The sequence below is a fragment of the Falco naumanni genome, chromosome 6 (assembly GCF_017639655.2).
Source record: "Falco naumanni isolate bFalNau1 chromosome 6, bFalNau1.pat, whole genome shotgun sequence".
Lineage (NCBI taxonomy): Eukaryota > Metazoa > Chordata > Aves > Falconiformes > Falconidae > Falco > Falco naumanni.
In genome coordinates this window covers 73,299,346-73,324,815 of record NC_054059.1, presented here as the reverse complement: position 1 = coordinate 73,324,815, position 25,470 = coordinate 73,299,346, and the positions used below count along the sequence as shown (strand labels likewise).

The window sequence follows — 25,470 nt, the reverse complement described above, 5'->3', positions numbered from 1 at the left end:
CTTGTGATTCTGTTGTGTTCAGCTCTACCCTGTGGGATCCTGCGTTGTACTGGTGTCTTCTGGTGTGATGGAGTTGCTGATGACTATTCCTGGGGCATGTCTTACTGTCTGATGTGTGGTGGCTGTGCGGCTATTTCATCCAGCTCACACAGGAGCAGGGAAAGTACTCGAGTGACGAGTGCTCTGTGTGAGGCTCTGGCTGTGTAAGTCATCTCTGCTAGTGTGTTTTCCTCACTACATGAGCTGAGTGGAAGTGCAGGTGTGAGCCTCTGTTGTGATGCCGTCTGGACCTTGGGCTTTCCTTAAGGGTGCATGTTATCCTCAGGATTAATCGTTTGAGGGAAACACCAGCAAAGGAGGACATGGAAGTGCTGCTCCTTACACATGGACATGAGAGGGAAAGCAATGACGTGTCGTGTTTGGGTCCAAAGGTGGGACAGACGGGTGCCTCACCCCAGAAGCTTTGAGAGAAAGTGTGAGTTCAGTAAGAGGGAAGTGAATTGGGGCTTGGGAAGTGTCTTTTTGTAGCAAAACTACTGCACCTTAAAATCCTTCCATTTCTGTGCCCTTGCTGCCAAGGAGGAGCTGGTAATGGCAGCCTGTGGGTAACACACAGCTGGCAGCGGCACAGGGGAGGCTGGTGGCAGCCCACTTGCTGGTGGCTCTTGTGAAGAGGTTCTTTGTCCTGTTACCCGTGTGGGCAGTAAAATGAAGTCCTCTTGGTGTCTGCTGCCACATGCTTGCTGGGCTGAGGTTTGGGAGCAGCCAGCAGTGCTCACGTGCTAGAAAAAGTGTCCCGACTAGCTGCTCATCCCAGCTTCTCTTTGCAGCAGCCTGCACCTTGCTGTGGGTTTGGCTGGTGACATAGAGTGAGCTGGTTCCATTCTCCCAGCCCAGAGGGCAGCTATCTCAGAAGGTCCCAGCCTTGCACTCCTACTGAGGCACCCAGCATAGAGCTGCCCAGAGCAGGCATTACAGGATGGCTGCAGCAGCAACGGGTGACATCTCTTGTCTTGGGAAGGAAGGGCTCTTCTCCAGCCACGTGTTCCTGATGGTGAAGGCATCTGTTACTGAGCATAGCTGTGTGGCTGAGAGCATGGAAACCCTGTGGTGGTTTCATACCTAGCAAAGACTGTACCAGGAGTGCTGGTCTGTTATCCCAGTAAGAAAGGCACTTGAACTCTGTAAGGTGCCATTTAAAATGCTGTTTATTAGAGCTAACACTATAAGGAGAGAGTAATATAGATAATTTTGCATTCCTTTTAGATGGCGGGACCCCCCAGGCGGTGTAGCATCAATTGGGCCTCCAATCCATGTGCAGTGTGCTGAGCAGACCCTGTCCATGGAAGATATTTCCCATATTTCAATCATTTGAGCTACTACAGAATTTTCTTACAGGAAGACAACTCAATTCCTCATTTCCCGAGTCAGGTGGAATCAGTCAGATTCAGTTTCCAGATGGAGAGTGTTCACAGAGCCTCTTGCTGCACTCCTAGATAAAGGCAAGGACATGCAGGTGGCCCAGTCACTGATGCTGTGCCCACAGGCTCTTCTGCTGCAACAAAATGGCTGAGTTTATCCTGCCGCTGAGGGGTCTGTGCAGCACAGTGCAGGCCTGGGGACACTCACGCTGACTGCGATGTGGGTCACTGACTCTTGGGTGTACAGAGGTCTCCTGGTCAGGGTCACTACAACGGGTTGGATTTGCAGTATGTCACGCACAGTTGTCCTGCAGTGTCAGATGAGACCTTGACTTGGGAGACTCCGTGCACTGAATGCACCAAAGGGCTGTAGGCATCTAGCATAAAGGATTTCTTTTTATTGTGGAAAGTACTTTCCTCCTGGATGCTGCTCTTCTCTCTTTTCCACATCCTTCTTCCAGGTGGGAACCTCTGATCTCCTGGGCTGTCACCAGCCTGAGCCAGCACCAGCAGCAGACCTGCCAGGCACTGCAGATCCATGAGTTGTGTGTGTATCACACTTTGGCTGTTTGATTAAACACTTTCTATAGGTCCCTTAAGCAAACAGCAGGAAGCAGGACTGCTGGTCCCATGTGGGGCCCTCTCTAAAGAAGAGGACGCTTTTCCCCTCAACCAGCCTCAAGAAATCCTCTTGTCTTCAGACTTCCAAGTGCCATGTAGAGCAGGGCTACAGATGCTGCGCTGTAGGAACCAGATGGCTGGAAGCAGTCCCTGGCAGGCTTTTATAGGCTGCTCTGGAAATACAAGCCCTAAAGAGATCTCTGCAGGGTTTCATCTGCTGAGCAGAGGCACCAACGTATGCCAGTGGCAGTTCAGACCAGTGGAACAACAACAAAACTGGTTGTGAGAGCAGCAGAAGGGAAGGCTTTTTGATGCTAGCGATGTGGATGTGAGACTTGAGCCCATGGTGATTAAAAGGCCAGTCTTCATCACCCACAAACAGCTTGCCTTGTCCTTAGCAGGAAGGGTGTGAAGGAGGGGAAGCCTTTGAGCTCTGCTCGTGAATCAATTAACTCCTTCCCCAAGGGCTCTTTTAATTGCTCTGAGACTCTGTGTTCGTGTGTGTGTGTCTGTCTTTAAACAGCACGCAGCTTCCCAAGGTGCTGCTCAGCTGTGCTGTGCTGCAGAGGATGCTGTGATGAAGTCCAAAAGTCCTCCTAGACCCCGTGACTTCCAAGATAGGTAGCTGTAAGTCAGAGGTGTTTTTCTTCTTTCTTCTCCTGTTCTGTGGAAAGTTCAGGGTTTTGAACTTCTGCTCGGCTTGATGTGTCCCTTGCAGCTCTTGTGGTCTGAAAACTGCCCAGCTGCCATGGTTGGAGGAGATGGCAGCAGCACTTACAGGTTAACTGGAAATGATCTGGCTCATGAGCCTTGGCTGAGCTTTTGCTCAGGTAAGCAGTGAGATGAGGGTAAGGGATTTTTCTTGCTTTCTAGAGACACTTCTGATGTGTTGTAAGGTTTTGATGAATGATGAGCTAGTTCCACTCCCGGGACTTAGTCTGAATGTGTTTACATTTCTTCATCTTGAACAATCCTGAAATTGCTGCTGGCAGCTTGGGGTGCTGTTTGCTGCTGCCACAGGTCTGGTTTCTAAGTGGTGCCTTTACAGGTTATTAATGATACTGAACCATGTTTTGGTGAGGGATTCCCAGACTGTTTTTAGCCACACAGTGGCAGTGATGAAGTCCTTTGTGGTCGGGGACCTACTGCTACTTCAGTCCACAGTGGGTCCTGTAGGAGGAACTTTGAACCTCTGTGGGTTGGTTTATGAGAAGATGACTCTCCTGGGGACATGTGGCTTGGCTGTATTGGCTGCCAGACAGCACATGCCTTGGCACAACTGTCACAACTTGTTGATGTTCAGGGGGTGAGGCTTGTGTTGCTGCAAACCGCCTCTCTACCCCTTCCTTCTGGGGAGGGGAGCTGTCTTTGGCTCCGTGCTGCTGATTGTGTAGATTTTTTTACTGCAGTCCATACTCTTAAAAGTGTGAGTTGGGGAGCTTGTGTGTGACGGGTGCAGGTAGTGGGGTCCTTGTCCTGTCCCACAGTAGGAGGAGCCCTCCTGGCTCTTCTCTTGCTGTGCAGGTGAAGGATGGAACTCCTGCTCTGCCCAGCTGCCTGCTGCCTGCATCCCTCTGCATGCTTTGCCCCACCTGAAACAGGAGCTTGTGGTGGGGGACTTCTGCTAAAACCAGGTGCCTTTCTCGTGGGTGTGAGTGCAGTGAAGGAGTAGGAAGCAGTGCACAGCAGCCTTTTGCTGCTCAGGTTCCCTTTAAAAACAAAAAGAAAAAATAATGTTATTTACTCTGCATTTTTGCTTTGGATACCTGATAGATTTTTACATGCACCTTTCTCCTTTGCTGCCCAGCCTGGGCTCTTCTGTGCTGGTTGTGTGCACCTCCCGCAGCCTCTGCACAGAGCAGGCAGCTGGCTGAGCGCTCCAGCTCCGCTGTGCTCCCCCGTCCCTGTTGTCAGTGTCAGCACAGAGCCGTTCCCAAACTGAATGACCAAAGGCATGTGGAAAGGAAGGAGTAGCTGAGGTGGGTGACACTAAGTGTTGCTGGTGTATTTGGCTGTTTGACCCTTTTCCATGTGCTGGAGCAGCCTCCCCAGCTCTGTCAGGGCCAGGCTGGCAGGTAGCATGTGCTGGAGAGCTGGGTTGCAGCTCTTGCTTTGAGTGTTTGCCCAGTGTTGCAAGATGTGTAAAGCAGTCACTTAAAAATGGCGTAGGCTGCTTGTCAGTCCATCTTGGGTCTTTTTAATTGCACTGGAAGTTCACTGCAATGTTTATTGGTGCGTGTTGAATCTTGGCTACAATGAACATCACAAAAGTCGCTCTCTGCTAATTAGCAGCAAGTATTTGGCTGTTAGGACTGTTTGGGAGAGAACCGGAGCACATTGTGGAAGTTAAAATATCACTTCCCATAGCTGGCTCAGAAAATGGCCCTGTGTTATTAGGGCATGTATAATTGGCCTCACTTGCTGTGCTTCAAGTCTTGCACAAAGCAGAATGGTTGGGGCTTAGGAAGTAACACATCATTTTTCTGATAATTCTGAATTTTCTCCTGTTGGAGAGGTGGGACAAGGGATAGAGAGGCAGGGTGTTATCTGCTATAGAGGGTTGCGTGCTTTGGAAAAAAAATACTTAATTTCTGCCTTTCATATACTCTGTCGCAACTCGAAGGTAGTCTTCCTTCTCCTTCCCTGAAGTGCCTTGCTTCATCTGTAAACATCTCCTGATGTGCGTGGGCTTGTGTTTTGCTTTGATAGGTATACTTAAAAGTTCAACTTGGTTTCTTTTTCTAGGGATTGTAACAAATTCTCTTTTCTTGCACTGACTTGTGTATTCTCCTCGTTGGTGGGTTGACATCAAACCCAGCTCTTTCCTGAATTTGGCCCAGGTCTGCCCGGCCTTGTTGTCTTCTGGAAAGGAGACTGGGGCTGCGGTCTTGCAAGTGTCTGAGGCTTCCTGATGGCTCATGGCCTCTGTGAGGGGCAGCCCAGCCTCGAGAGGCCAGTTCATCTCAGTGACACAGCAGGAAACGGGTTTTGGGATAGTCTGCTGGGACCCAGCGACCTCAGGAGAGCACAGGGTGGATGTTGAAGTGTGCCTGGGGATTGCAAGTGGCTGCTGCCTTCTCCCTTACCCCCTTGGCCAGGTTGCACTGGTCCCTTCTGTTCTCCTTGGGCACCAGGCTTGCAAAACTAGTCTGACACACACACACACCCTTAGGTACTTCATGCATGTCCAAAACAGCTATGGCATCAGTAGCAAAGTCTTTTGACTGTCAGTGTTATTGTAATGGGTTTCCTGTTAGTGCATTTTTGCTTCTGCCTTTTCTCCCTTCCCCGTTTTTCCTTCCCAGAGTGGCTGCTCTGATCCTTCAATTCCCACTCCAGAGGTTTGTCACTGGCTGATCTTCCTCTAATTGCATCCTTGCCTTAGGTCCCTGAAGGTTCATCTTTCCCACTCCAGTGCTCACCATCTGTGCATCCTTTCTGCAGCTGATCACCTCGAACTGTAGCAGAAATGATGACCCATATTCATGGATATTTAATGCTTCCAAACAGAGAGAGCTCCTGGATGCAGCCGAAATTGGCAGGCTGCTCACTGAAGCCTGTCATCAACATCAGGTCTTGCTTCACATTACGTATCTACGGGGAAATGATTTCCCCCTTCACCAGAACGATGATGGGATGGGGTCGGGACTCTGTGGTAGGGTGGTGGTGGCTGCCTGCTTAGTCCCACTGCAGGGTGACCATGGTGCCAGCACAAGAGCTCCAGCCCTCTGTATGAGTTAGCTGGAGCTCAGGTAGCCGAGGATTGATTTGAGTGTGGATTCCCAGTCAGATGAGTCTTTGTAAGGTGAGCTCCTGGGGTACACCACAGGCAGGTCCTTTTGTGAGCCACGGTGCTGGAGAGCAGAGTGAGCCTTCACTATAAGGGTAGTTTCTTCACTATGAGGGTGGCGAGGCGCTGGCCCAGGCTGCCCAGAGCAGCTGTGGGTGCCCCATCCCTGGCAGTGCTCAAGGCCAGGCTGCACGGGGCTGGGGGCACCCTGGGCTGGTGGAAGAGGTCCTTGCCTGTGGTGGGGGTTGGGATTAGATGACCTTTAAGGTCCCTTCCAACCCAAGCCATTCTATGAGTCTGGCCTGTGGAGGGACCTGGGTTAGGCTGGGTGGAAGTGTGCTGTGTGTCAGCTCTGCCTGGGCCACTTGCTGATGCTTTGTATCCAGACATGCTTGTTCTGTCCCTCTGCGGTACCCCTGCTCTGAGGCAGAGCTGTTGCCACCATGAGCATTGCTATTCCTGTTGCTAGTTCCTCTGGCTGGAGCGGGGCCATTGCTGCATGCTCCCCAGCCACCATGCTGGTCATTATAAACATCTTTTCTGCCCCCTGAGCTGTGGGGAAGAACAAGTTTCTCCCTGATGCTAGTCACAATCAGCTTTGCTGGAGGTGTTGTCCCATGTCCGTGTTTGCAGAAGTCAGGGACAATCTCCCAGCTGTTGCCGGTGAGAGCTGAGGCTCTGAAGGTGAGAGAGTGTTGGCAGGGTGGAAATCTGGTTTTCCCAATGAATTTGCACACCCTGTAGGGCTTGGAGAGCAGGAAGGACGCTTCTGCTCAGTGTGGAGCATCTTGAATTGCTGGATGTCTAAAACCTGCACGGTGAAAAACAGGCAGGAGGAGGGAAGCCATGCTGGCACTGAAGCTTGCGCTGCTGGGCAGTGTCTGCTGGCTGCTCGGGCAGTCCCTTCTGCCTCAGAGCTGGCGGACGGGAATCCTTCGTGCTGTTTTCTGCCTGTTGGGCTGCTGCTGCTCGTGGTGGGAGCCAAACTTGTCAGCTTACGTGGTCATTGTGGGTTTACCACTGCCAATGTTCTTCATTCTTATGCCAGCTGAGAAATGACCTTAGAAATGATAAATAGGACTCGAGTTAATCAGTACCATTAAAGCACGATGTGACTTCTCATGCATCAGTGGAGTGTGAGCATGGTGCAAATGTGACTTGTTTGCGCTGGCATGGCTCTTCTCAGTTATGTTTGCTGGGGTTTGAGTTTGCTGCCTTCTGGCTTATCTCAAGCCTTGTGCCCTCTTTGTGCTTAAGGAGATTTGTAGGTAACAGCCTTATGGACTTGCTGGAGCTGCTCTTCTGAGGCTCCCTCTGCCCTGGTCCTGCCATCAGTGCAAGCAGTGAAACACGGGCTTGTGGCTGGCAGTGCTGGCTGCCGTGGACCTTGTTGAAGCATCTGTGAGCAAAATGGGGTGTACAAATCCAGCTTTGCTTGCTGTTGCTAGCACAGGTGCCCGTGTCACCAGTGCTGTCCTCCCCCTGCCCACCCTGGATCCATTTGAGTGCCTGACACTAGTGCACCCAGGGCACCCATGCAACAATGTTTGGTCTGCCGCTGGCTACAGGTAACCAGATTAGTTGAAAGTGGAATTGTTTTTCTGGACAGGAAGCCTATTAGTAGAATCTGAACTACAAATCTGTGTTTTTTCCCCTTCTTGGACACGTAATTGGATCTTTCAGAAACATCCTGGTTGCGTGATTAATGCTGTTTTTAAGCTGTATGAGCCATTTGTGTCTCTGAATCCCGTAACGATGCCAGTCAGCTCATGGCACTGTGGCAGCCGGGACCATCTGCCAGCTGTTGCGGTGCCTGGATGAAGTGGGAGGCTGAGCGACCCTGTGGTGGTCCTGGCATGGATGGGGCGCAGGAGAGGCTGATGCCACATGGCGTGAGTGATGAGATTATTGCTGTGAAGCTGGCTTTGGTCTTTTCTTAAGGAGTTTTAAAACCAAATCCCGAGGAGAGTGTCTGGGCTGGATTGGCTCCTTCCTGCAATTGTGAGGAGAAGCAGTGTCTGCATACACGGTGCTATTTTAGAGCAGGGGCCTGATAGAAATGCCTGTCTGCTTTGAGAAGGAGGCTTCCTTCTGTGCACTTGCACTTTTCCTTTGACCTCTCCCTGAAAATGAGGGAGAAATCAGAGTCCTAGCTGGTGGTAGTCATTGGTTGTGATAGAAAAATGACTTGGAGAAGGGTAATGGTGATATGTGTGAGTTACTAGACCAATATGTAGAGATCCATAATGGAAAAGATGATGCTAATCTGCAGTGAGGATGAGGTGGGTGAATGACAGAGCTGGGTGCTGTGCATGGTGGGCTAAAACACTGCTGTGTCTGTAGCCTCAAGAGTGCTTCTTTAGAGCAGCTGCAGCAGCTGCGTGTGAGACGAGCTCTGGGGGAGTACAAGCCCCCTGCCTCAACCTGGTGTGCTCAGGGGCTGTCGGGCCCCTTCCTCAGCTTTGTTCTGAGGCGTGAGCATGTATGAACAGGCAGATGGAGACGTATCCTGAGCCCACATTCCCAGAGAGGGAATGTTGGTCTCCAAAAATGTTGGCCACGGAGGGGCAGACGCAGGAATGAGGAGCCTGGATGAGGGCTTCCTTCAAGGACAGACTGCTGCCTCTGTCACTGGGATGGTGTGACCTGTTGTTTTCCCACAGTGTGGGCTGGAAGGTGAGCAGCCAGAGGAGTGAGCTGCAAGTGAAGTGTCTCCGCAGCTTGCTTTGCATTCAGCTCTGGCCACGCAGAGGCCCCACGCCCGCAGAGGTGATGAGCATGCCCATGTTGCCTGTCTTTGCCTGTCCCTTCTCCTTTGCCTGCTACCAGCATCCCTGTCAGCACTGCTAGCTTGCTGTCCCCTGCGGAGCATGTGCCGTGCAGGTTGTGACCCTCTTCGTGCTAGTGCAGAAAAGTAGTCATGTTTGTAGGAAAGAAGGCAGGTGATGAAAAGCAGTTGCTGAGAGGCTGGGTCTGGCAGTTTTTGAGTTTTGTTGCTGAAGATGCCTGGGCAGATCATTGGTATTCTGGCAGGCAGCTCTTCTTGGCTGGCTGGGAGCGCTGTCCCTTAGGGTGGCAGGCAGCCTGGCACCAGAGCCAGCCCCAGCTCGGTCCCTTCGGTCTGTTGGTGTCCTCTGAGCTGGCAGAGCCCCTACCTGCCTTGCTCAGCAGGCAGAGAAGCATCCCTTCAGGAGACCAGTTGAAGCTGAGGTGGTTGTATCTGCAAACCTCTCCAAAACACCTGCCCTCTCCCCTGAGAAACAGGTCATTCCAGGTCTTTGAGTTCTGCAACCAAGGTGGGAACATGTGGGACCATGGGGAAAAGCTGCTTATTGACTATTATCCCCAGCTTTTGTGGGGAGAGGGTAAAATTTCCTCAGACATGGGCCTGGGGAGACTTCCCTGAGGCACCTTACAAACACGAGCATAGAAACTCCAGCGCGCTTCCCCTGCTTTGCTTCCAGCGTTGTCTGTTTTCTTGTTCCAGGCTGATTTGGGGATAATGAGATTTAATTGGTCTCCAGCTCTCCTCCTCCCCTCACCAGTGGTTCAAATCCTATTACCTCGTAAAGCATTTGGAATTCTGTCTCCTGAAATTGCATTAAGCTAGGATGGAAATTCCTTGCGGCTTAAACCTTGTGTCCATACGGCATGGGCATGGACTTCGGGGCTTTGTTGCTGCTTGCTCTGTGGCTCCTCCGGGCTTGGTGGGGATGCAAGCGCTGGGGTTAACCCCCAGTGAGATGGACTGATCGATCATGGGGAGGGTGGGGAAGAGCTCGGCGGGGGTACAGAAATGCTTGTCAAGGATGGGATTCACCTAGTTAGGAACAAATGCTGTAAGCTTGCAGCCTGTGCGCTTAGAGCCCAGTGATGCCCCTTCCTCGAGCTGGCATCTGTCTTCTGGGGTGTTGGTTTGCCCTTTCCTACCGCTTTCTTGCCCAGTTTTGGAACGGACAGCCTGCCTCCAGGGGAGATGGGGTTTCCAGCTGAGGAGAGGAGCACAGAGGGAGGAGGAAGCCATAGGTGCAGAGGTGGTGCTAGTTCAAGGCCGTGGGGTGGGTGGGGACCTGGAGCTGCTCTCTGCTCATGGGTTTCCTTTTACCAGCCGAACTCCCCTTATATCCGTGGCAGCAGAGGCTTTGGTTGCTTCCCATAACACTGCTCATAAACTTGAGGTTACACTCACATGGGGTGGTGGCAGGCGCCAATGCTGGGGAGCTGCAGGGGTGTTGTCCTGACCGTGGGGACAGCTGTGGGGTGGGAGCTGCCCTGCTTGGCACTGAGCACATGAGCCGAGGAGTTCCCTACGCTATTGATTTCTTCTTGGGGCTCTTATCAAAGTGTTACTTGCGGAAGAGGACTTTAGACAGGGTAATCTTTGCTAGGAGGGCGCTGTGACCTGGAGAGCAGATAACAGCTTGTGGTGCTCTTGAGAGCCAAACAGTGTCAAATTTTAACTTTCTAGAAACTGTTTCGTGGCTTGTCTAGGTCTTTGACTTTTATTTCTGTTCTTATTGTCCCCCCTACATATACACCCCAGCCACCTCAAATGATCTAAGAGCAGTGGGATGGGGGGTAAGAGCTCTTCCTCCCCATTTCCCAAGGGCTGCAGCTGCCTCTGCAGAAATCTCAGCTCCTCAACAGGGAGGAGCCCTTCTGAGACCTGTCCTGCATGGGGTTACCCACAGGCCTCCTCCTGTTCACCTACCAGTCTTACCCCTCTGGAGATGCAAATTCCAGCTCACTGAGCTGGACGGAGACAGGGAACAAAGATGCTGATCCTTCACCAGGTCAGCGGGCAACTGCTTCAAACAGCTCTGCCCTGAGTAAGGAAAACCGACGTGGGTCTTGCCTCCAAACAGTGAAGTCTGTCACCCGTTCTACTACAACCACTTTGCTCCCTTGCTGGCCCTAGTCTCTGTCCCCACCTCCTGTGGTGGGGCTGTGGTGCCCATGAACCCGCTGAGGTCACCTGCATGGCTGCACTGGGAAGCTGGGGTGCCTCTGCCCCTCTCTTCAGTGTCAAATGACCCTTTATGCCTGAAACTGTGATGGGATGTGCGGGCTCCAGAGATACTTGTGGATGCATGGTGTTGTACAGGGTGTTCTGGTATCTGCAGGACAAGGGAGGAAGGGGTTGAAGACCTTGCTCATAAATACCTGCTCTCTTTTGTGGAGGAGAAAGTCTCTTCCAAGTGACTGGAGATGGGTGAGACGGTGATAGCTGCTGTCTCAATGGGCTTAGTCCTTGACTGAAGCACACCAGCTTTTGTGCAGGACCTCTGGGGTCAGTCACTGGTTGTCTCTGGGTCACTCAGAGCTGTCAGCACAGGAACGTGTACCTTGGAGCTCTCTGTTAGTATCCTGTCAGAGAACAGTCTCCTGTTTTGGGGACCCCACCAGGGGCACTGGCCTTCTGTAGCCTGTGGCAAAAGGGGTGCTGGGATGTGAAAGCTAAGGAGCCTGAAGACCAGCAGGGCTGCAGGAGTGGCCTCGGCTCTCATGGCTAGAGGGGAAGTCTCCCTCTGCCCTTCTGCATGGCACCTTTGGGTGCCGAGTCCAGAAGGTCCCTGGTCCTGCTCACCTTAGGGGACAGGACTTTGCAGGGTTGCTCAAGTAAGAGCATGCCAAGCTGTCCTCAGCGGGTCAGTCCCGTGGAGTGGGTTCTTGGGGCCATGGGACTGTCACTTCTTCTTTGGCTTGTCAAGAGTGCTGCCAGGACGGTCATGTGGCCGTAAGGGTGCAGGGCTCTGCTGGGAGTGTTGGCTGCGAAGGAGGTTGCACGTCTTTAAGTCTCTTCCTGCCTTCCGAAAATGGTTGCAGTGAGCATGCTACCCACTCTTCCCATGGAGGCCTTCCCTCCAGAGGGGAGGCATTGGATGCAGGCATGACATGTGCACCTGAGAGCTGCCTCTCTGGGTCCGTGGCCAGTGTCACAGGAGCTGGTGGGTGCTTTACAGGTTGTTCTGTTTAGCACCATCCCGGGTGAGACTCCATCCTTGACCCAAGTGTTCTTGCAATGCCAAGACTCAGGTAGCAGGTGTCCTCATGGAAAGCTCAATATTCTGGCCTTTTGCAAATGTTGGTGGAGCCCTAACTATTGTTTTCTGTTTTTCGCTTGTCGTTCACAGTATAGTGCCGTGGACAGCAACCCCCTGTCTCTGTATGTCATGCATCCCTTCTGGAACACGATAGTGAAGGTGAGACCTCATCCTGCCCTGAGTGGGACAGCAAAGCTCCAGTCACCACAAAGTCTCCTCTGTGAAACTGTCGACTGAAAAGCCCTGCTTCATTTGTGGTGCAACTAATTACGAAAGGTTGCTGCCTTGCAGCCTGCCCCGAGCTCACTGCATTGCTGCCTAAAGCTTCCTGCCGCCCTGTGGTATGCCAGATGAGACTAAACACTACTCTCTGATGCCCAGATGATTGTAACCAGGTCTCTGCCATGGCTGGGAGCAGCATGTGGTCCTTATTACACGTTTTAATGAGTTCATGTGTTCTTTTGCTGCTTTCCCATAGATCTTCCCTACCTGGCTGGCCCCAAATTTGATAACGTTTTCTGGCTTCCTGCTGCTTGTCTTCAACTTCTTCCTCATGGCATACTTCGACCCTGACTTTTATGCTTCTGGTAAGGCTGCATGTTCCTGTCTGGATGCAAAGCATCGGAGTGGTGCACTGATCAGAGTGGTGAAAACTGTCACCACCTCTGCTGTGACTCCTGGTGCTTGTGGATAAGGCCTCATAGTCTGGGCCTTCCCAGAGGCAAGTGACTGTGCCAGAGGAGGGACAGAGTTGAGGGGCTGAACTCGCTGGCCTTAGTGACAAGGACTTGTCTGAATACAGCACCTTCTCTCTGGCTGCTGGAGAGACATGCACCTGGCTGGCATCATGCGCGCAGGCGAGGGAAGAGGAAACAGCCAGCATCTCAAGTAGGAATTGGCTCTGCCTACAGAGCAGCCAACACTCTTTATTTTAAGATCTAATGGGATAATAGGGAAAACTGCTTCCCTGAAGTCAGCTTGTAGAGTACCTTGTTCTTTTCATCCCAGTTAATTGCCTTCTTGCAAAAACATGCCAGCACCACATTCAGACTAACAAAGGCAAAGTCCTCTTTCTCGGTTTCACCATTCTGTGTAAGGCAAGGGTATGCCCAGCTTTAAACTTTTTGACGGTGCCCATGTTCATCTGTTCGTGAATCCAAAGGTTCAGTTGTGTCTTCTTCCTCATGAGGGTCTCCCAGGGGAAAGATCAATACAGCATGATAGCTCTCAGTTATCAATAGCTATTTTTCTCTCCCTTTGCCCTTGCCCGGTTTGGTTTAGGTTGTCCAGAAGGTTTCATCCAGTTCTTCTAAAACTGGACCAATTATCAAAACAGTTAATTAGGAAAAATGCTGGTTTCTTGGGATCGCCTTTATTGGTAGGTAGACAAGCACTGTTCTTGATCTGCCAGGCTTTCAAAAGCTTGGGTGGCATCAGTGCTGTTAGTTAAAATTTGAACGGTGGTTTTATTCGTGAGCCATGGGAAGAAAAGCTGACAGTAGCTCAAGGAAGGAAGCTCAATGTGAGAATCCCCAAGACAGCAGATGTCCAGAAACTTGGTCTCTGCCAAAAGGATGGTGAAGCTCATGCTTTGGGACCCTTTTACACACGTGTTTTATGTGTCCTGCTTGTAAAGAGAACTTTTCATTGTGCTGGTGAGACCATCAGAAGCTTGTGCCTTGCCTCCTTGGGGGTGGTTTTGTAGAAGTGATGCTCTCCATTTACTGCTGGAAAGGCACCACCACGCTGCTTTAAGGAAACAGGAGGTGGCATTTCATGGAATCATTGTTTCCCCTAGGAGACCCCCATTGGCCCTCCTCCTTCGAGGCTGCTGCAAAGAAACTGTGCCTCTTCCTGCTGTTTTTCAGATGCACCTTTGGGCTCCCTGATTTGCAGACAGCTAAGCTGGCTACCTGCTGAAACAGTGCTGGAGATGTTATTAAGAAGGAACTCTTTTTCAACTGGCAGGACACAAGCTGGAGACTGGGTGGGGGATGCTGACAGGCTTCTACAGAGGCAGAGTGTCACCACATCTCAAAGAGGCTCTACTTAATGCTTTATGAACAAGTAGTTGAGGAGAGTCCAATCTGCATGCGCTTCTGTGGCATGCAGTTGGGCCACAGTTACTAGCTGCCATCACCAATTCTTAGATCTGGTGACTCTGGGGAGCTGGGGACAGAGGACAAATATGTCCTGGAAAGCAGAGTCCTTGGTGACCTAGTTTCACATGGTGTTGTGGAACAGCTCTGCCATCATGTCCTGAAAAGCTAATATCTCAGTTTCACTGTTTGAGTTATATAGGTGCTTTGTCTTGGTGAGCTGCCGGTCCTTGTTGCTGTGCCTCTAGTGCCAAAATAAACCCACTGAAAGTATGCCCTGAGCTGTCCTGACTTGGATCCTTCTGATCTCTGCAGCTCCTGATCACCAGCATGTTCCAAATGGAGTGTGGGTCATTGTGGGTCTCCTCAACTTCATTGCTTATACGTTAGGTAAGACTTTTTCGAGTTGATTGTGGGGGGCTGTGTCTGTCATTCTGTTCGCGCTGCGGCTGCATGTTGTCTTATCTCTGAGCCGGATGAGAGATTTTTTGATTCTGTCCTTCTGCCGTGCACTAGTCCAATTGCTACTTGGTCTGCTAGAGCAGTTTCTGGTTGCTGCTTTGCAAAGTGGATAGAAGTTGTCCCAGAGCAGCTGATGTGATGTTCCGATGCTGGAACTGACTTGGAGGTGAATTGTGAAATTCTGTCTTTGGTCCACTTTAAATAAATACAGTCTTGTCAGACTATTGCATTTTGCAGTCTCAAATAGAGCAGCTGGGTGGGCAGCACACTTCCCCTTCGAGCAGGAGGTAGTGAAAGCTGCTGTTTGCTGGCTGCATGTGCTTTGTTAGCTGCAGACTGGCCTGTTGCTTTATGTGGGGGTATCCAGCACAACTCCTTGTTTCCTCGTTTCTCCTTCCTCTTTTCCCAGATGGCGTTGATGGGAAACAAGCTCGCCGGACCAACTCCAGCACGCCCCTGGGAGAGCTCTTTGATCATGGCCTGGACAGCTGGGCTTGCGTGTACTTTGTCGTGACAGTTTACTCCACCTTTGGACGGGGCTCCACTGGTGTCAGTGTCTTTGTTCTCTACCTCCTCTTATGGGTGGTCTTGTTTTCATTCATCCTCTCCCACTGGGAGAAGTATAACACAGGGATTCTCTTCCTGCCCTGGGGATATGACATCAGCCAGGTGGTAAGTACCTGCCGTGACCGCTGCTCGGCTTCAGCAGAAGCTCAATAAACTGCTAGCATGCCTACTGAGGGTGCGAGGGATGCATGCAGCTCTGCTATGTGTCCAAAGCCTTGTAAATTGGTCATTGCAACGCTGTCTGGAGGTGGGTGTCTTTAGCCTGTCTCCAAGTGTTGTGGCAGATGAGAGCTGTCTGAGACTGCTTTTATGACGTCGAGCTATAATTGCTTTAAGGAGCTTGGGGTCATGTGGCACTACATTTTGACTGCTCAAAACTATTAAATCCAAGGAGGTTTGTGTGGTGTCATTTTTATTTTGTTCCTAGTAGCTTTTGTAGATGGACTCTCCACAAAAATACGAGGCTTGAAGAATGGATGTTGCCTTGCGTTTCCTCTACCTAGTTTCTGCTGTCTCAAGATGCATGTTCTGGTCACCTAAATTGTTGCTGTCATTAGTGTCCCACATTATAGTAGCGTGTGTAAATTCAAGTCTAGAAGTTTGAGGTGTCTTTTGGCACTAGCAGAATGTGTGCCAAAATGTGGCGAAGTAGCTAACTGGCGTGTTAATCACTGTGCCTGAAGCAGAGGCTCCTGGGGAGGTGCCCCTCTGTGCCACAATAACTGGCCAGTTGGTGTAGAGACTGACAGTGATGGACCCTTTGGTATGTTGGCATGTTCATCTCTCATTAAGGACTTCTCTGCAGGAAGCTCTTTCTGAAGTGCCCATCGCAACTGGGAGCAAGCTCTGGATGATAGAATTCACCTTCACTGCTGCCAGCTGTGCTAGCCAGGGTGCGGTCCCACGGCACCGTGCAGCACACAGTACTCCTTTGTCTCCTGGTTTATCAGATACTGGGTGGGAAATGCAACAAGTTGGAAGAGAGTTCAATTAATGCAGCTGTATTAATTGCAATAATAATTTCTGCTAGTAAAAGGAGACTGTAGCTGGTCCCCTGTGAATATGCTCTGACCCCTTTGTCCAAAAGCATTGCTTAACCCTAATGATTTCAGATCTCTGCCTATTGCATAAAGGCACTGGGTGGAGGGCTAAGCTACCCTGCAGTGTGCTTCACCCAGCTTCAGGGTTACTATTAAAACTGAAATATCTTTCCCTGTAATTGCTTCAGCTGGTGCATAAGAAAAGAGTCCCCACACAAACCCTCCAGGGTCATGGCGGCTTGTAGTATAAGACCTCTCTTTCGTGCTTCAAGCATCCATCTTGTGAGTTCACGGTGTGTGAGGGCATCTTTGCTCCTGCTGCGAGGAGCAGCTCCTAGTTGTATTCTCAGCAGCTCAGCTACTATACTTACTAGACCTGGTCTCGTAACATGGGATGTTTGTGGATATATATTTTTTTGTAAGTTTCTCTCCTTCCTGCTGGTGGGGAGAACCAAACGATTTTAGCTTAGAGTGTACTTCTCGAGCTGCCTTTCCCTGAACCTGCCTGGCATGTGCGTTGCGCTGCCAGACTTGCCTAGGCGATTGCTCACACCTGCTTGTCCTGTGTTTTCTTTCAGACCATTTCAATTGTCTACATAGTGACAGCCATTGTGGGAGTTGAGGCCTGGTATGCACCTTTCCTGTTTAATTTCTTATATAGAGACCTATTCACTGCAATGATTATTGGTAAGAAGCTCCATGTTGAAGCTTGTCTTTTAAACACCACCTTTTTAATGAAACCCAGTGTCTGAATTATATGATAATGCTGTTCTGTTTGCTGTAACGAGAGCTCCTGTAGGCTGTTATTGACGTGACTAATTGAGGGTGTTCTTGCAGCCTGCTTTTTCCCAGGATTTCAAAGCAGTGTTGTCTTCTGCATGGTTACCTTCAAGAAGTTAACTCCGGCCTGCCTGGGCCTGTGTTGACCCAAAGAGCAAGGAAGCTGAGCGCTGCGCTCATGCCTCAGATGTATTTTGTGTCAGTCTTGGGGGTACAGGTGCATGATGCTGCTTGGGGGGGGGGGGGGGGGGGGGTCAGCCCCGCTGCTGCCTACCTGGGGCTTGGGATTTCTACAGGCACAAGCCGGTTCCTGGCCTGGAGCTGTATAGAGGGCAGATGAGAGCGGCTGAGGGTTGCAGCTGTTGCTCACAACTGGGTGTGCCGGGGTGCTGGGAGGCAGCTGGAGCTGAGCACCGGCCCCTGGATGCTAAACAGGAGCCTCCCTCGTGCCTGGGACCTGCGAGCGTGTGAAGACATGTCTCCTCTGCATAGCTGTGTTGCCCGAGTGCTGGGGCTGTGTGCTTCACGTTGCCCAGGGGAAGCACGGCTTGTTTTCAGCGAGAGCTGTGGTGTTTTTAGGGGATAAATTGCAGCCTGGTGGGCAGGTGGGTGCTGGGAGCCAGGGGGGAACCCTTTGGCGCTTGGGCTCTTTGCAGAGCGGGCTGGGGGTTCTGTCTCGCCCTGCAGGACTCAGAGCCTAAATGCTGTCTGGGAGCCTGGGGCTGCTGCAGGAGGCAGGTTACAGCCACGGCCATGTGGAAAAGCACTCTGCTGTTTGGGGATCCTGCCCTCCATCCACCCATCTAAAAATTAAATGAAAAAAAAACCACAATGAATAAAAGCTTAGCCTTTCTCTCCAGTGGTCAGTCAGAACAAGCCACTGCAAAAGGGAGAGTAATGGAGGTGAAGCTTAGTGAGGGAGAGCTGTCTTTGCTTAATGCAGTTTGACTTAAAGTCCTTGCTCAGTGTAATTTTTCTTAGTCTGTGCCCCTTTCTTAAGGGAATTTTAAATTGTAACTTTAGGGAGTTGTTAATTGTAACTACTTAATTTCAAATGAATATGTCTTGAATTGTGCTAAATCTAATGCTTGCACTTAATCAGGTGGATATTCTGAGCTTTCCTTTGGCAACTGTAACTTAACATGAATAATAAATGCACTTTTTCTATATGAAAATTAGAGCGCAATGCCTACATTGGCTGGGTTTGAGCACTTGGATAGGAGTTGGGTTATTAAAAGCAGGAATATCTACAGCTTTGTTAAAATGCCTCCTGCTAGATGAACACGGAAGGAGTTGTGATAGACTATCAAGGATTTGTGTGTAGTTGGATGATGTTTCCTATTGAGGTCTAGATTTTTCAAAGTTATTTAGACTCTTTGTGTCATTTGTCAGGTTAAATGACAAGAACTTTTTTGCACAGTGGAAACTGAAAATGCTTGCTCACAGTGGAAGAAAGAGCAAATAGGTTTTATTAGGAAGACTGAAAACTGTTGTGCACAGCCATGTCACTTGTGGAGTCTGAACTCCCCTCGTGTCTCCTTTTAAGACAGTATTATGATTAAACTTTGTAACTGTTTAAAGCATTAATAAGCCCAGTATTATGCAACCTTTTAAAACTGAAATGTCTTTAATTTATAGCAGACTGTAACTTGTAATTACAGCTCTTGGACCAGAATTTGGAGTACCTACTTTTAAACATGCCGAGCTATTCTTGGTGCACCTCTGAGCTATTTTTGTTGCAAGCAACTTAAACCAGAGCACAACCACCTGCCCGTTCATGAGGTGCACGTGATGGTCTCCCTCTGTCATGGGGCAGTAACATGGCTCTTTCTTTTCCAGCCTGTGCACTCACTGTGACGCTGCCGATGAGCCTGTATAACTTCTACAAGTAAGTTTCTCCATCCTCAAGTCTCCCTCCCTACACTAGCACCTTTGCAAGAGCCCCCAAAGCCTTTATAACTTGGTTTCCTTAGTAGTTTTCAGGTGACTGCCTTCAGTGTGGCAGAGTGGCTCTGACACACCAGACGGTCCGAGTTTGCAGGGCGCACTGGGAGGAGTGAGCTGGCAGCCTGCTTGGCAGGCACTTGCAGGAGGGCTTCCAGTTTTGTCCTGTTGGCTGTAATCCAGAGAGCCAGACAACCAGGTGCTTCTGTAATTCAGGAGGTTTTTTGGTTAACAATGGAGATGTGCATCTTCCTCGTCTGACTCTGGTTATGACTGGTACCAACAGTTTTGAGTAGCGGGATGGCCAGTGAGATTTTGCAGCCCTCTACCGAAGGCAGGCACCAGGTATCTCTCAGCTGTGGTTCCATGTATTTTCATTTCTTTGTGTTTCAGGGCCTATAAAAATAACACCTTGAAGCACCACTCTGTGTATGAAATCATGCTGCCGCTGGTATCGCCAGTGTTGCTGTTCCTGCTCTGCACCACATGGATCTTTGTGTCCCCGACAGACATCCTGGAGGTCCAGCCGAGACTCTTCTATTTCATGGTTGGAACAGCCTTTGCTAACATTTCTGTAAGCAGCTTTTGCTTTATGCTCTGGTTTATCTCTTGGGGAGCATGAAGCCTGCCAGGACACTTGGGAGGCGGAAAGAAAAAGACCAGCTCAAATGTGAAAAGGCAGATGTAAAGATTAACTTAACAGCTTTTCTGTTCTGCTATGGTTGAAAGAACAAACAGAAAAGTAGACAGGATTTGGGGTCTGTGAATTTTGTGCTGCAGTTTTCACTCTTGAGAAACTAGACAATGAGTTAAGTTGAGTGTGTTTACACACTCATGCACTCTGTGTTGTGAATAGCAAACTGCCAACATGAAAGGAGTGCCTGCTTCCTTTTTTGGGATACATTTAAAATGGGAGGGACTGAAGCTTTTGTCAAAATCTCATTTAGCTGCTTATTGCATCTGTGCTTGCTTGAGACTTTTAACAAAGGTGCCTGTGCTCATCACCTCAGCTGTGAGCAGCGCTGTGTGTCCATGCCCTGAGTCCAGCAGCTCATGCTGCTGCTTGGCAGGGTTTTCTGCTGATGGTGCAGATAGTGCTGGTAAGTCTGTCAGCTCAAGGAAACTCCTTTTTCTTTTAAAGATGCCCTTGATGCTTGTTTCCCTATTACCTTCCTGTCCCATGAGGTTTTGCTCTGTGTCCCACAGGAATTCTAATGCAAAGAAAGATCCCGAGTGAGAAACTTGGGGAAACTGCATGATGGCAGTCCTAAGCGTAGACGATGGGTACATGTGTGACAGTCCTCTCTGCACTGTGGACAGACAGCTCTGAGCTTGCAGCGTCGATACTGGGTGTAAGCTCTCTTCCTGCTTTCTCTTCCTGCAGTGCCAACTGATCGTCTGTCAGATGAGCAGCACACGCTGCCAGCCTCTGAACTGGATGCTGCTCCCCATAGCAGTGGTGCTGTTCGTGGTGATGTTCGGGTTTGCACCAAACAGCGAAACACTTCTCCTTTACATGTTAACTGCTTTCCTCACCCTGGCGCACATCCACTACGGAGTGGTCGTGGTAGGTGGACTCAGCACATGGGCTTTGGGCTTGGCTGCTGTGCTGTGCCTGCGGGCTTTGCTTGGGAGCTGCTGCTCTTTGGGGCAGAGAATACTCTGCTTAAAAATGGGAATGTCGTTGGGAATGGTGCTGTGTCATGCTGTCTGTGACCATATGAAACCTGAGATGACATTCTTGCAAGAGGCTTGTGCAGGCTGTCACATGGGTTTTAAGCAAGCAACACGCAATGTGACAGGGGCTGTTGTACCAGAGATTAGTTTGAAATGAATACTTGCACCTCTGCTGCCATGTTTAACTCATCCTGGCTGCGGTTGCAGCTTAGTGAGCGGCTTGTGGGGTGTAAGCCAGCATGGGTGACCCACACCCTTGGGGAGTGGGAACAGCGGCTCCAGTAGATACCCTGAGCAGCAGATGCTGTGTCTGCACATCAGGCAGAAATGCTTAATTTGGGAGTCTTTGTATAAGAAGTTAAACTGCTGGTGGTGTTACTTTGGTCGATGAGTTTGATCTGCGACCTTGCTCATGTGCCCTGTGCTGGAGTCTCTGGGAGAGCCAGGATGGAGTGGGGATGTCCCTGCTAGGGGAAGTGGGACACTGCAGCTGCAACATCTTCGGCCCTGCTGCAGGGGCTGTGTAGACATCCAGGGACCAATTTGCTCCCCTTGCTCTGTGCCAGCTCTGCCTGACTCCCTGAGTTTTGGTTAAGAGAGAAAACTGGGAGACTGCGTCTCACTAGAAATGCCCCAAGAAGCTGCTGAGGAAGGAGGGTGAGGGACCTGATGTCCCCCGCAGAGCTGGCCTCTGCCACGTGCATACGCCCTCCTTGGGAAACCCATTGCTAATGTGGGGCCTCCGGAGTCGAGTTTGAACTGTAATTACAGCAAAGAAGTAATAGCCAGGTTGTCTTGTCTTTCCAATTAGTGTAATGAGGCTTCTATGCAAGAAGGATTTGGATAGCTAAGAAGCTTAAATAAATTTGGTCTTGGAATCGTAGCTGGAGAGGGACACTGGCTGGATGGTGTAACCATCCTTCCCAGGCTTGTCCATTCCCTGCAGTGAGCTTCTGAGTGCTCTGCTCCCCTGAGTTTATGTTCCCCTCCTTCCCCCCACCAGCTTTCCAAGGGCCCATCTGTGCAGTCTCCTCTGTGAGGATAAAAGAAGCTTTGAGCTGAAGAGCCTTTTAAGGCTCTGTGAGTGGGCTGTAATCCCAAACCGCTATGAGTTTGGGAGTAATGATGAGGAATAAACCCCTCTGCCCAGCTCAGCCTCTGGTGCTGCTCAGCTCTGCTTGCTCTTGGTTCTGCAGTGGCCATTACTTTGCAGGCAGCAGGTGCCAGTGCCATGCCATCCGTTTTATCCTCCTGCCTGCAGTTCTCCGTACTGTGCCTGAAAGCTTGTGTCCTGGTGCAGCTCTTGGCCCTCTGTAGTTTTCTCATGTCCTCAAAAGACGTGGTGAAAGCTTCTTCTAAAGGCTGGTGTAAAATGATGCAAAATCTGGTGTTGGGTTCCTCTCCTTTTTGTGACCTTCCTGTGTGTGTCTGCATGGTTAATGTGAAGTACCCAGCCCCCAGTTTTACTTGCAGGTGGATTCAGGGAGCAATCTTTCATATAGATAGCTGCGGTGATCAGATTGATTAAGCAAAACAATAAAAATATCGCTGGGAGGGGCAGAGAGGAAGCAGAACCGCAGGGTAAAATCGTGTGTGCCTGGGCTCAGGGCAGGTGTTTCAGGCTCCTGCCCCTGAGGGTGGCAGGAAATGTAGGTGAGTCCGCTCCTGGATAGCCCAGGCTGTTACTTGGGAAGGGAGCAAGACTGCAGCCTGTGGAGCCACGCACCTGGCCAGCCCCAGTGTCGAGCTGACAGGGACAGGGCTTGGCTCCTGAGCAGGACAGCCTGGTTGGCCCCGTAGCACAAAAGAGAGGCTGTGGTCCAGATCTGCTGTGCCCATGGGGAGCAGGTAGGGTGGGCAATGGCAGGGAAAGTGAGTGCAGGAAAGTGGCAGGGGCTTTGCTGGCTATACAGGGAACGGGTCTGGTGCTCTGCCCACATTCCTCCTTGTCCCTCTGAGCCTTGCTAATCTAGTCCTGTTGTCTGCTTTGTCCCCAGGTGAGCCAGCTGAGCAGGCACTTCAATATACGGCCCTTCTCACTAAAGAAGCCCACAGCAGATTGACTAGGAGTGGAGGAAGAGAAAATCAGCTTGCGGTCTGCAGAAGTACTGTAAATAACCGCTGGAAATACCTGTAAATACTTCAACCATCACCACAGATCTAAACCTATCCTCTGGAAAGACATCAGGGCAAAGTACGCACGGTATCTAGTGCAGCCAGGGCAGGACTGGCATGGGGCAGCCTCTGCTGCTGTTTGATGAATGTAAGCTTTCGGTTTTGGGTGAAACTGGATGAGGAGGGTAACCTTTCAGGTCACTATTACTGTATATTAGACCAGCTGAATGTTCCCAGTGAAACCTCGGACTGAGGCTCTTGGTCAGGTGGAGCTGATTGAGAGTGCAGGCGGTTTTACCTGAGCAAAGCATCTTGGCCTGTCACCAAAACCCACATAATGGCTGATTTCTAAAAGGTCAGGGGAACATCCTGGTGGTTGGGGGAGTTTGTCTGCCCCTATTCCTGCTAGACAGCCCTTGACCTGGGCTGGGACTTAGGGAGCAGATGGTGATAGTTCTCCCACATTCTGTCCTGCCTTCCTGCATTCACCTATTTGCTATTTGGGCAAATACTTGCACCTTTTTTCTTTTCTTTTCTTTTCTTTTTTTTTTCCCCCAAGAGGGAAAAAAAAAAGAAATACCACACAAAACTTCTAGTAATACTCTGCTTGGGGGCCTTAAAACATCAGGGCTCAATTTCTTGTAAAAGCAGGAAGGCAGCTTCTGCCTCCTCGGCTCGAGCTGTGGATATCTGGGACCACATCTCGACTGTGTTCCTGTTTGTGTGTGTTCCCCGCCTGAGCGTGGGGTCTGGGCTCTGGTCAGCGGCAGGAAGAGGCTTACACCAGCCTAACACAGAGCCAGACTCCCCCCCTCTTCCTACCACTATGAACTTGCTGTTTCAGGTTGGCTGTGCTGGGTCATTGCATGCTGCCTGAGCCTCTTCCTTTGTAGCAGCACAGCCAGTCTTGGTTTGCACATCGCCCTTCCCACTAGACCATCAACAGCAGCAAATCCACCACTTAGAGAAGCACGTTAATAAGTGTTGTGTTGGTTGTGCGTGCAGTTTCAGAAAGCTCACAGGTGTATGTGTGGTGGAGTCCTTTCCGAGTATCACTTCATTTTCAAAACAGTTGTCCCCAGCGGCTGCATGTCTCATCCAGAGATATATTTGTTTACTGTCCATTTGTAAAAGACGTTTGCATTGATTGTTTTTTTTTTTAATTTGTTTCTGTAATTGAGTTAAGAGTGGGGTGGTGAAGACTGAATGCTGATTTTCTTTTCTGTTCACTTTATTTAATGAAGACCTGTGCTTGAATGAAGAGTGTAGCTTAAACCCAGGCTCTGGAAAGGCTGCATCCGGAAGCGAACAAGCGCAGCAGGTTGTGCATATGTAATTTACCATGGGAACAAAGTCACTTATACACTGATAATTGTGCAACGTGGTTCATAGAAGCTTGGTCACAGCATTTTCCTTCTGCAGGTGAAGACTCCTCCTGCTTTAGGAAACCTTCAAACTGTAACTAGTATTTAATGCTTTTTCTTTTGTAAATTTGAGTCATTGTCATGCAGAGTATGAGACTTGAAATCCTGAGGCGAGCTCGTGCATTCACAGGGTGCGACATTGGGGTTGCTCGGTCACAGTACACCCTGCGAGGAACGCGCTGGTGCGTTCGTCTGGGCTGACATTGCGGGAGGGCTCGGCTGAACGTCTGCGTGCTCCTGTGTCTGTATGGCTATGGCATGTCTGGGAAGGGTGCCTAATCTGGGAGAGGGGGCAAATGGTTTTCAGAGTTTATTAAATAAAGTAGTTTACTCCTATATATTTTACTGACATTGTACAGAAAAAAAAAAACCCTAAGCGTACAAATGAATTGGGCTGTGCTTGAATTTTTTACTTACTATTTAATGAAATACAGTTATGAAGGGAGATAAATTTAAGTCACACTCACACAAGAACTACAGGGAATCTTAAAACGGGACACAACACTTATCTATGGGACATGTTCAAGTAGCAGATGGACCAGTACTAATGCTGTGAGAAGTTGTCTGATCTTAAATCTTAGGATGTCACTTTGTCTCCATAATACGCTGTTTGTCTCTCATCTCACCTAGCTGTGAGCTGGTGTGTATTACAGCACGTAATATACCCTGAAAAAACCCTTTGTGAAGTTACAAACATGGAAGCAGGACTTCCTCTCTAAAATCCTGCAAATACTTGTCATGCTGTAGGAGAAACCTGTCTCAAAAACTGGAACCGCTTCATGTCTGCACAGGCTTTATCTTTGGAGAGTCCTGGATTTTTGGTGCCTTAATTTATTGCACCTTAAAACTAGAAAAAATATCTCCTTGAATCAGTGCTGGTAAACAGGCTTGCTTGTCTCTAGTACTACCAGGCTTGTGCTGGAGTGAGGAGAGTGGGTCTGATCTCGGTGCACGTATGGCTCTGTTCCCAGCTCATGCTGCTGCGAAGCTGCAGGAGGTTCTGCTTGGGCTGTTAGAAATTCAGTGATTTCTGCTCCCACATTTTGGGAGGGGAATGGAAACACACAGAAAGACCAATCCATCGTGCCGTGGTGGGATGCGGCATGCTGAGAAACTACTTATTATTAATAACTGTTTTAAGCCTTGAGAATAAATATATTCCTTGTGAACAGCATCTGAGGGTGGTTGTGTCACGGTGGTGGTTGCTTTCCTTGTTGGCTAGACTCTGCACTTGTGCTGGGATGTGCTCTTTGGGGTGGGACAGGGTCATGCACGGTCTGGGTAGGATGTGCGCTTGCTCCTCAGCTCCTGCCTGCTATTTGAAGGCTGATCCGTGTTGCCTCTTCTTCCAGGGATAGTGTTAGTCATATTTTCTTAATTACTGATGGACCTGCTGAGTTGGTAACAGCACTGTCTTAAGCTTTCCTAAATCTCTTTTGCACATTTTATCTCAATACAGAGTGTTACCAGAAAAAAAAAAAACTGT

The 25,470-nt window shown here is 49.9% G+C and overlaps 1 protein-coding gene across 2 annotated transcripts in view; it reads left to right on the top strand.

The window, feature by feature from the left end:
- The window catches only part of SELENOI (selenoprotein I), a 30,855-nt gene extending 5,702 nt beyond the window's left edge, over positions 1 to 25,153 (top strand). Inside the window, exons 2-10 of one of the 2 annotated variants that reach the window (XM_040597904.1) lie at positions 11,967 to 12,035; positions 12,355 to 12,463; positions 14,291 to 14,365; positions 14,847 to 15,109; positions 16,623 to 16,731; positions 18,664 to 18,712; positions 19,162 to 19,342; positions 20,153 to 20,335; positions 22,443 to 25,153. In XM_040597904.1, the coding sequence (XP_040453838.1) occupies positions 11,967 to 12,035; positions 12,355 to 12,463; positions 14,291 to 14,365; positions 14,847 to 15,109; positions 16,623 to 16,731; positions 18,664 to 18,712; positions 19,162 to 19,342; positions 20,153 to 20,335; positions 22,443 to 22,559 (1,155 nt within the window). In that variant the 3' untranslated portion in view covers positions 22,560 to 25,153. The remainder of the gene's footprint in view (positions 1 to 11,966; positions 12,036 to 12,354; positions 12,464 to 14,290; positions 14,366 to 14,846; positions 15,110 to 16,622; positions 16,732 to 18,663; positions 18,713 to 19,161; positions 19,343 to 20,152; positions 20,336 to 22,442) is intronic. The other variant, XM_040597905.1, reaches the window with a different exon arrangement.
- The last annotated feature ends 317 nt before the right edge of the window (positions 25,154 to 25,470 follow it).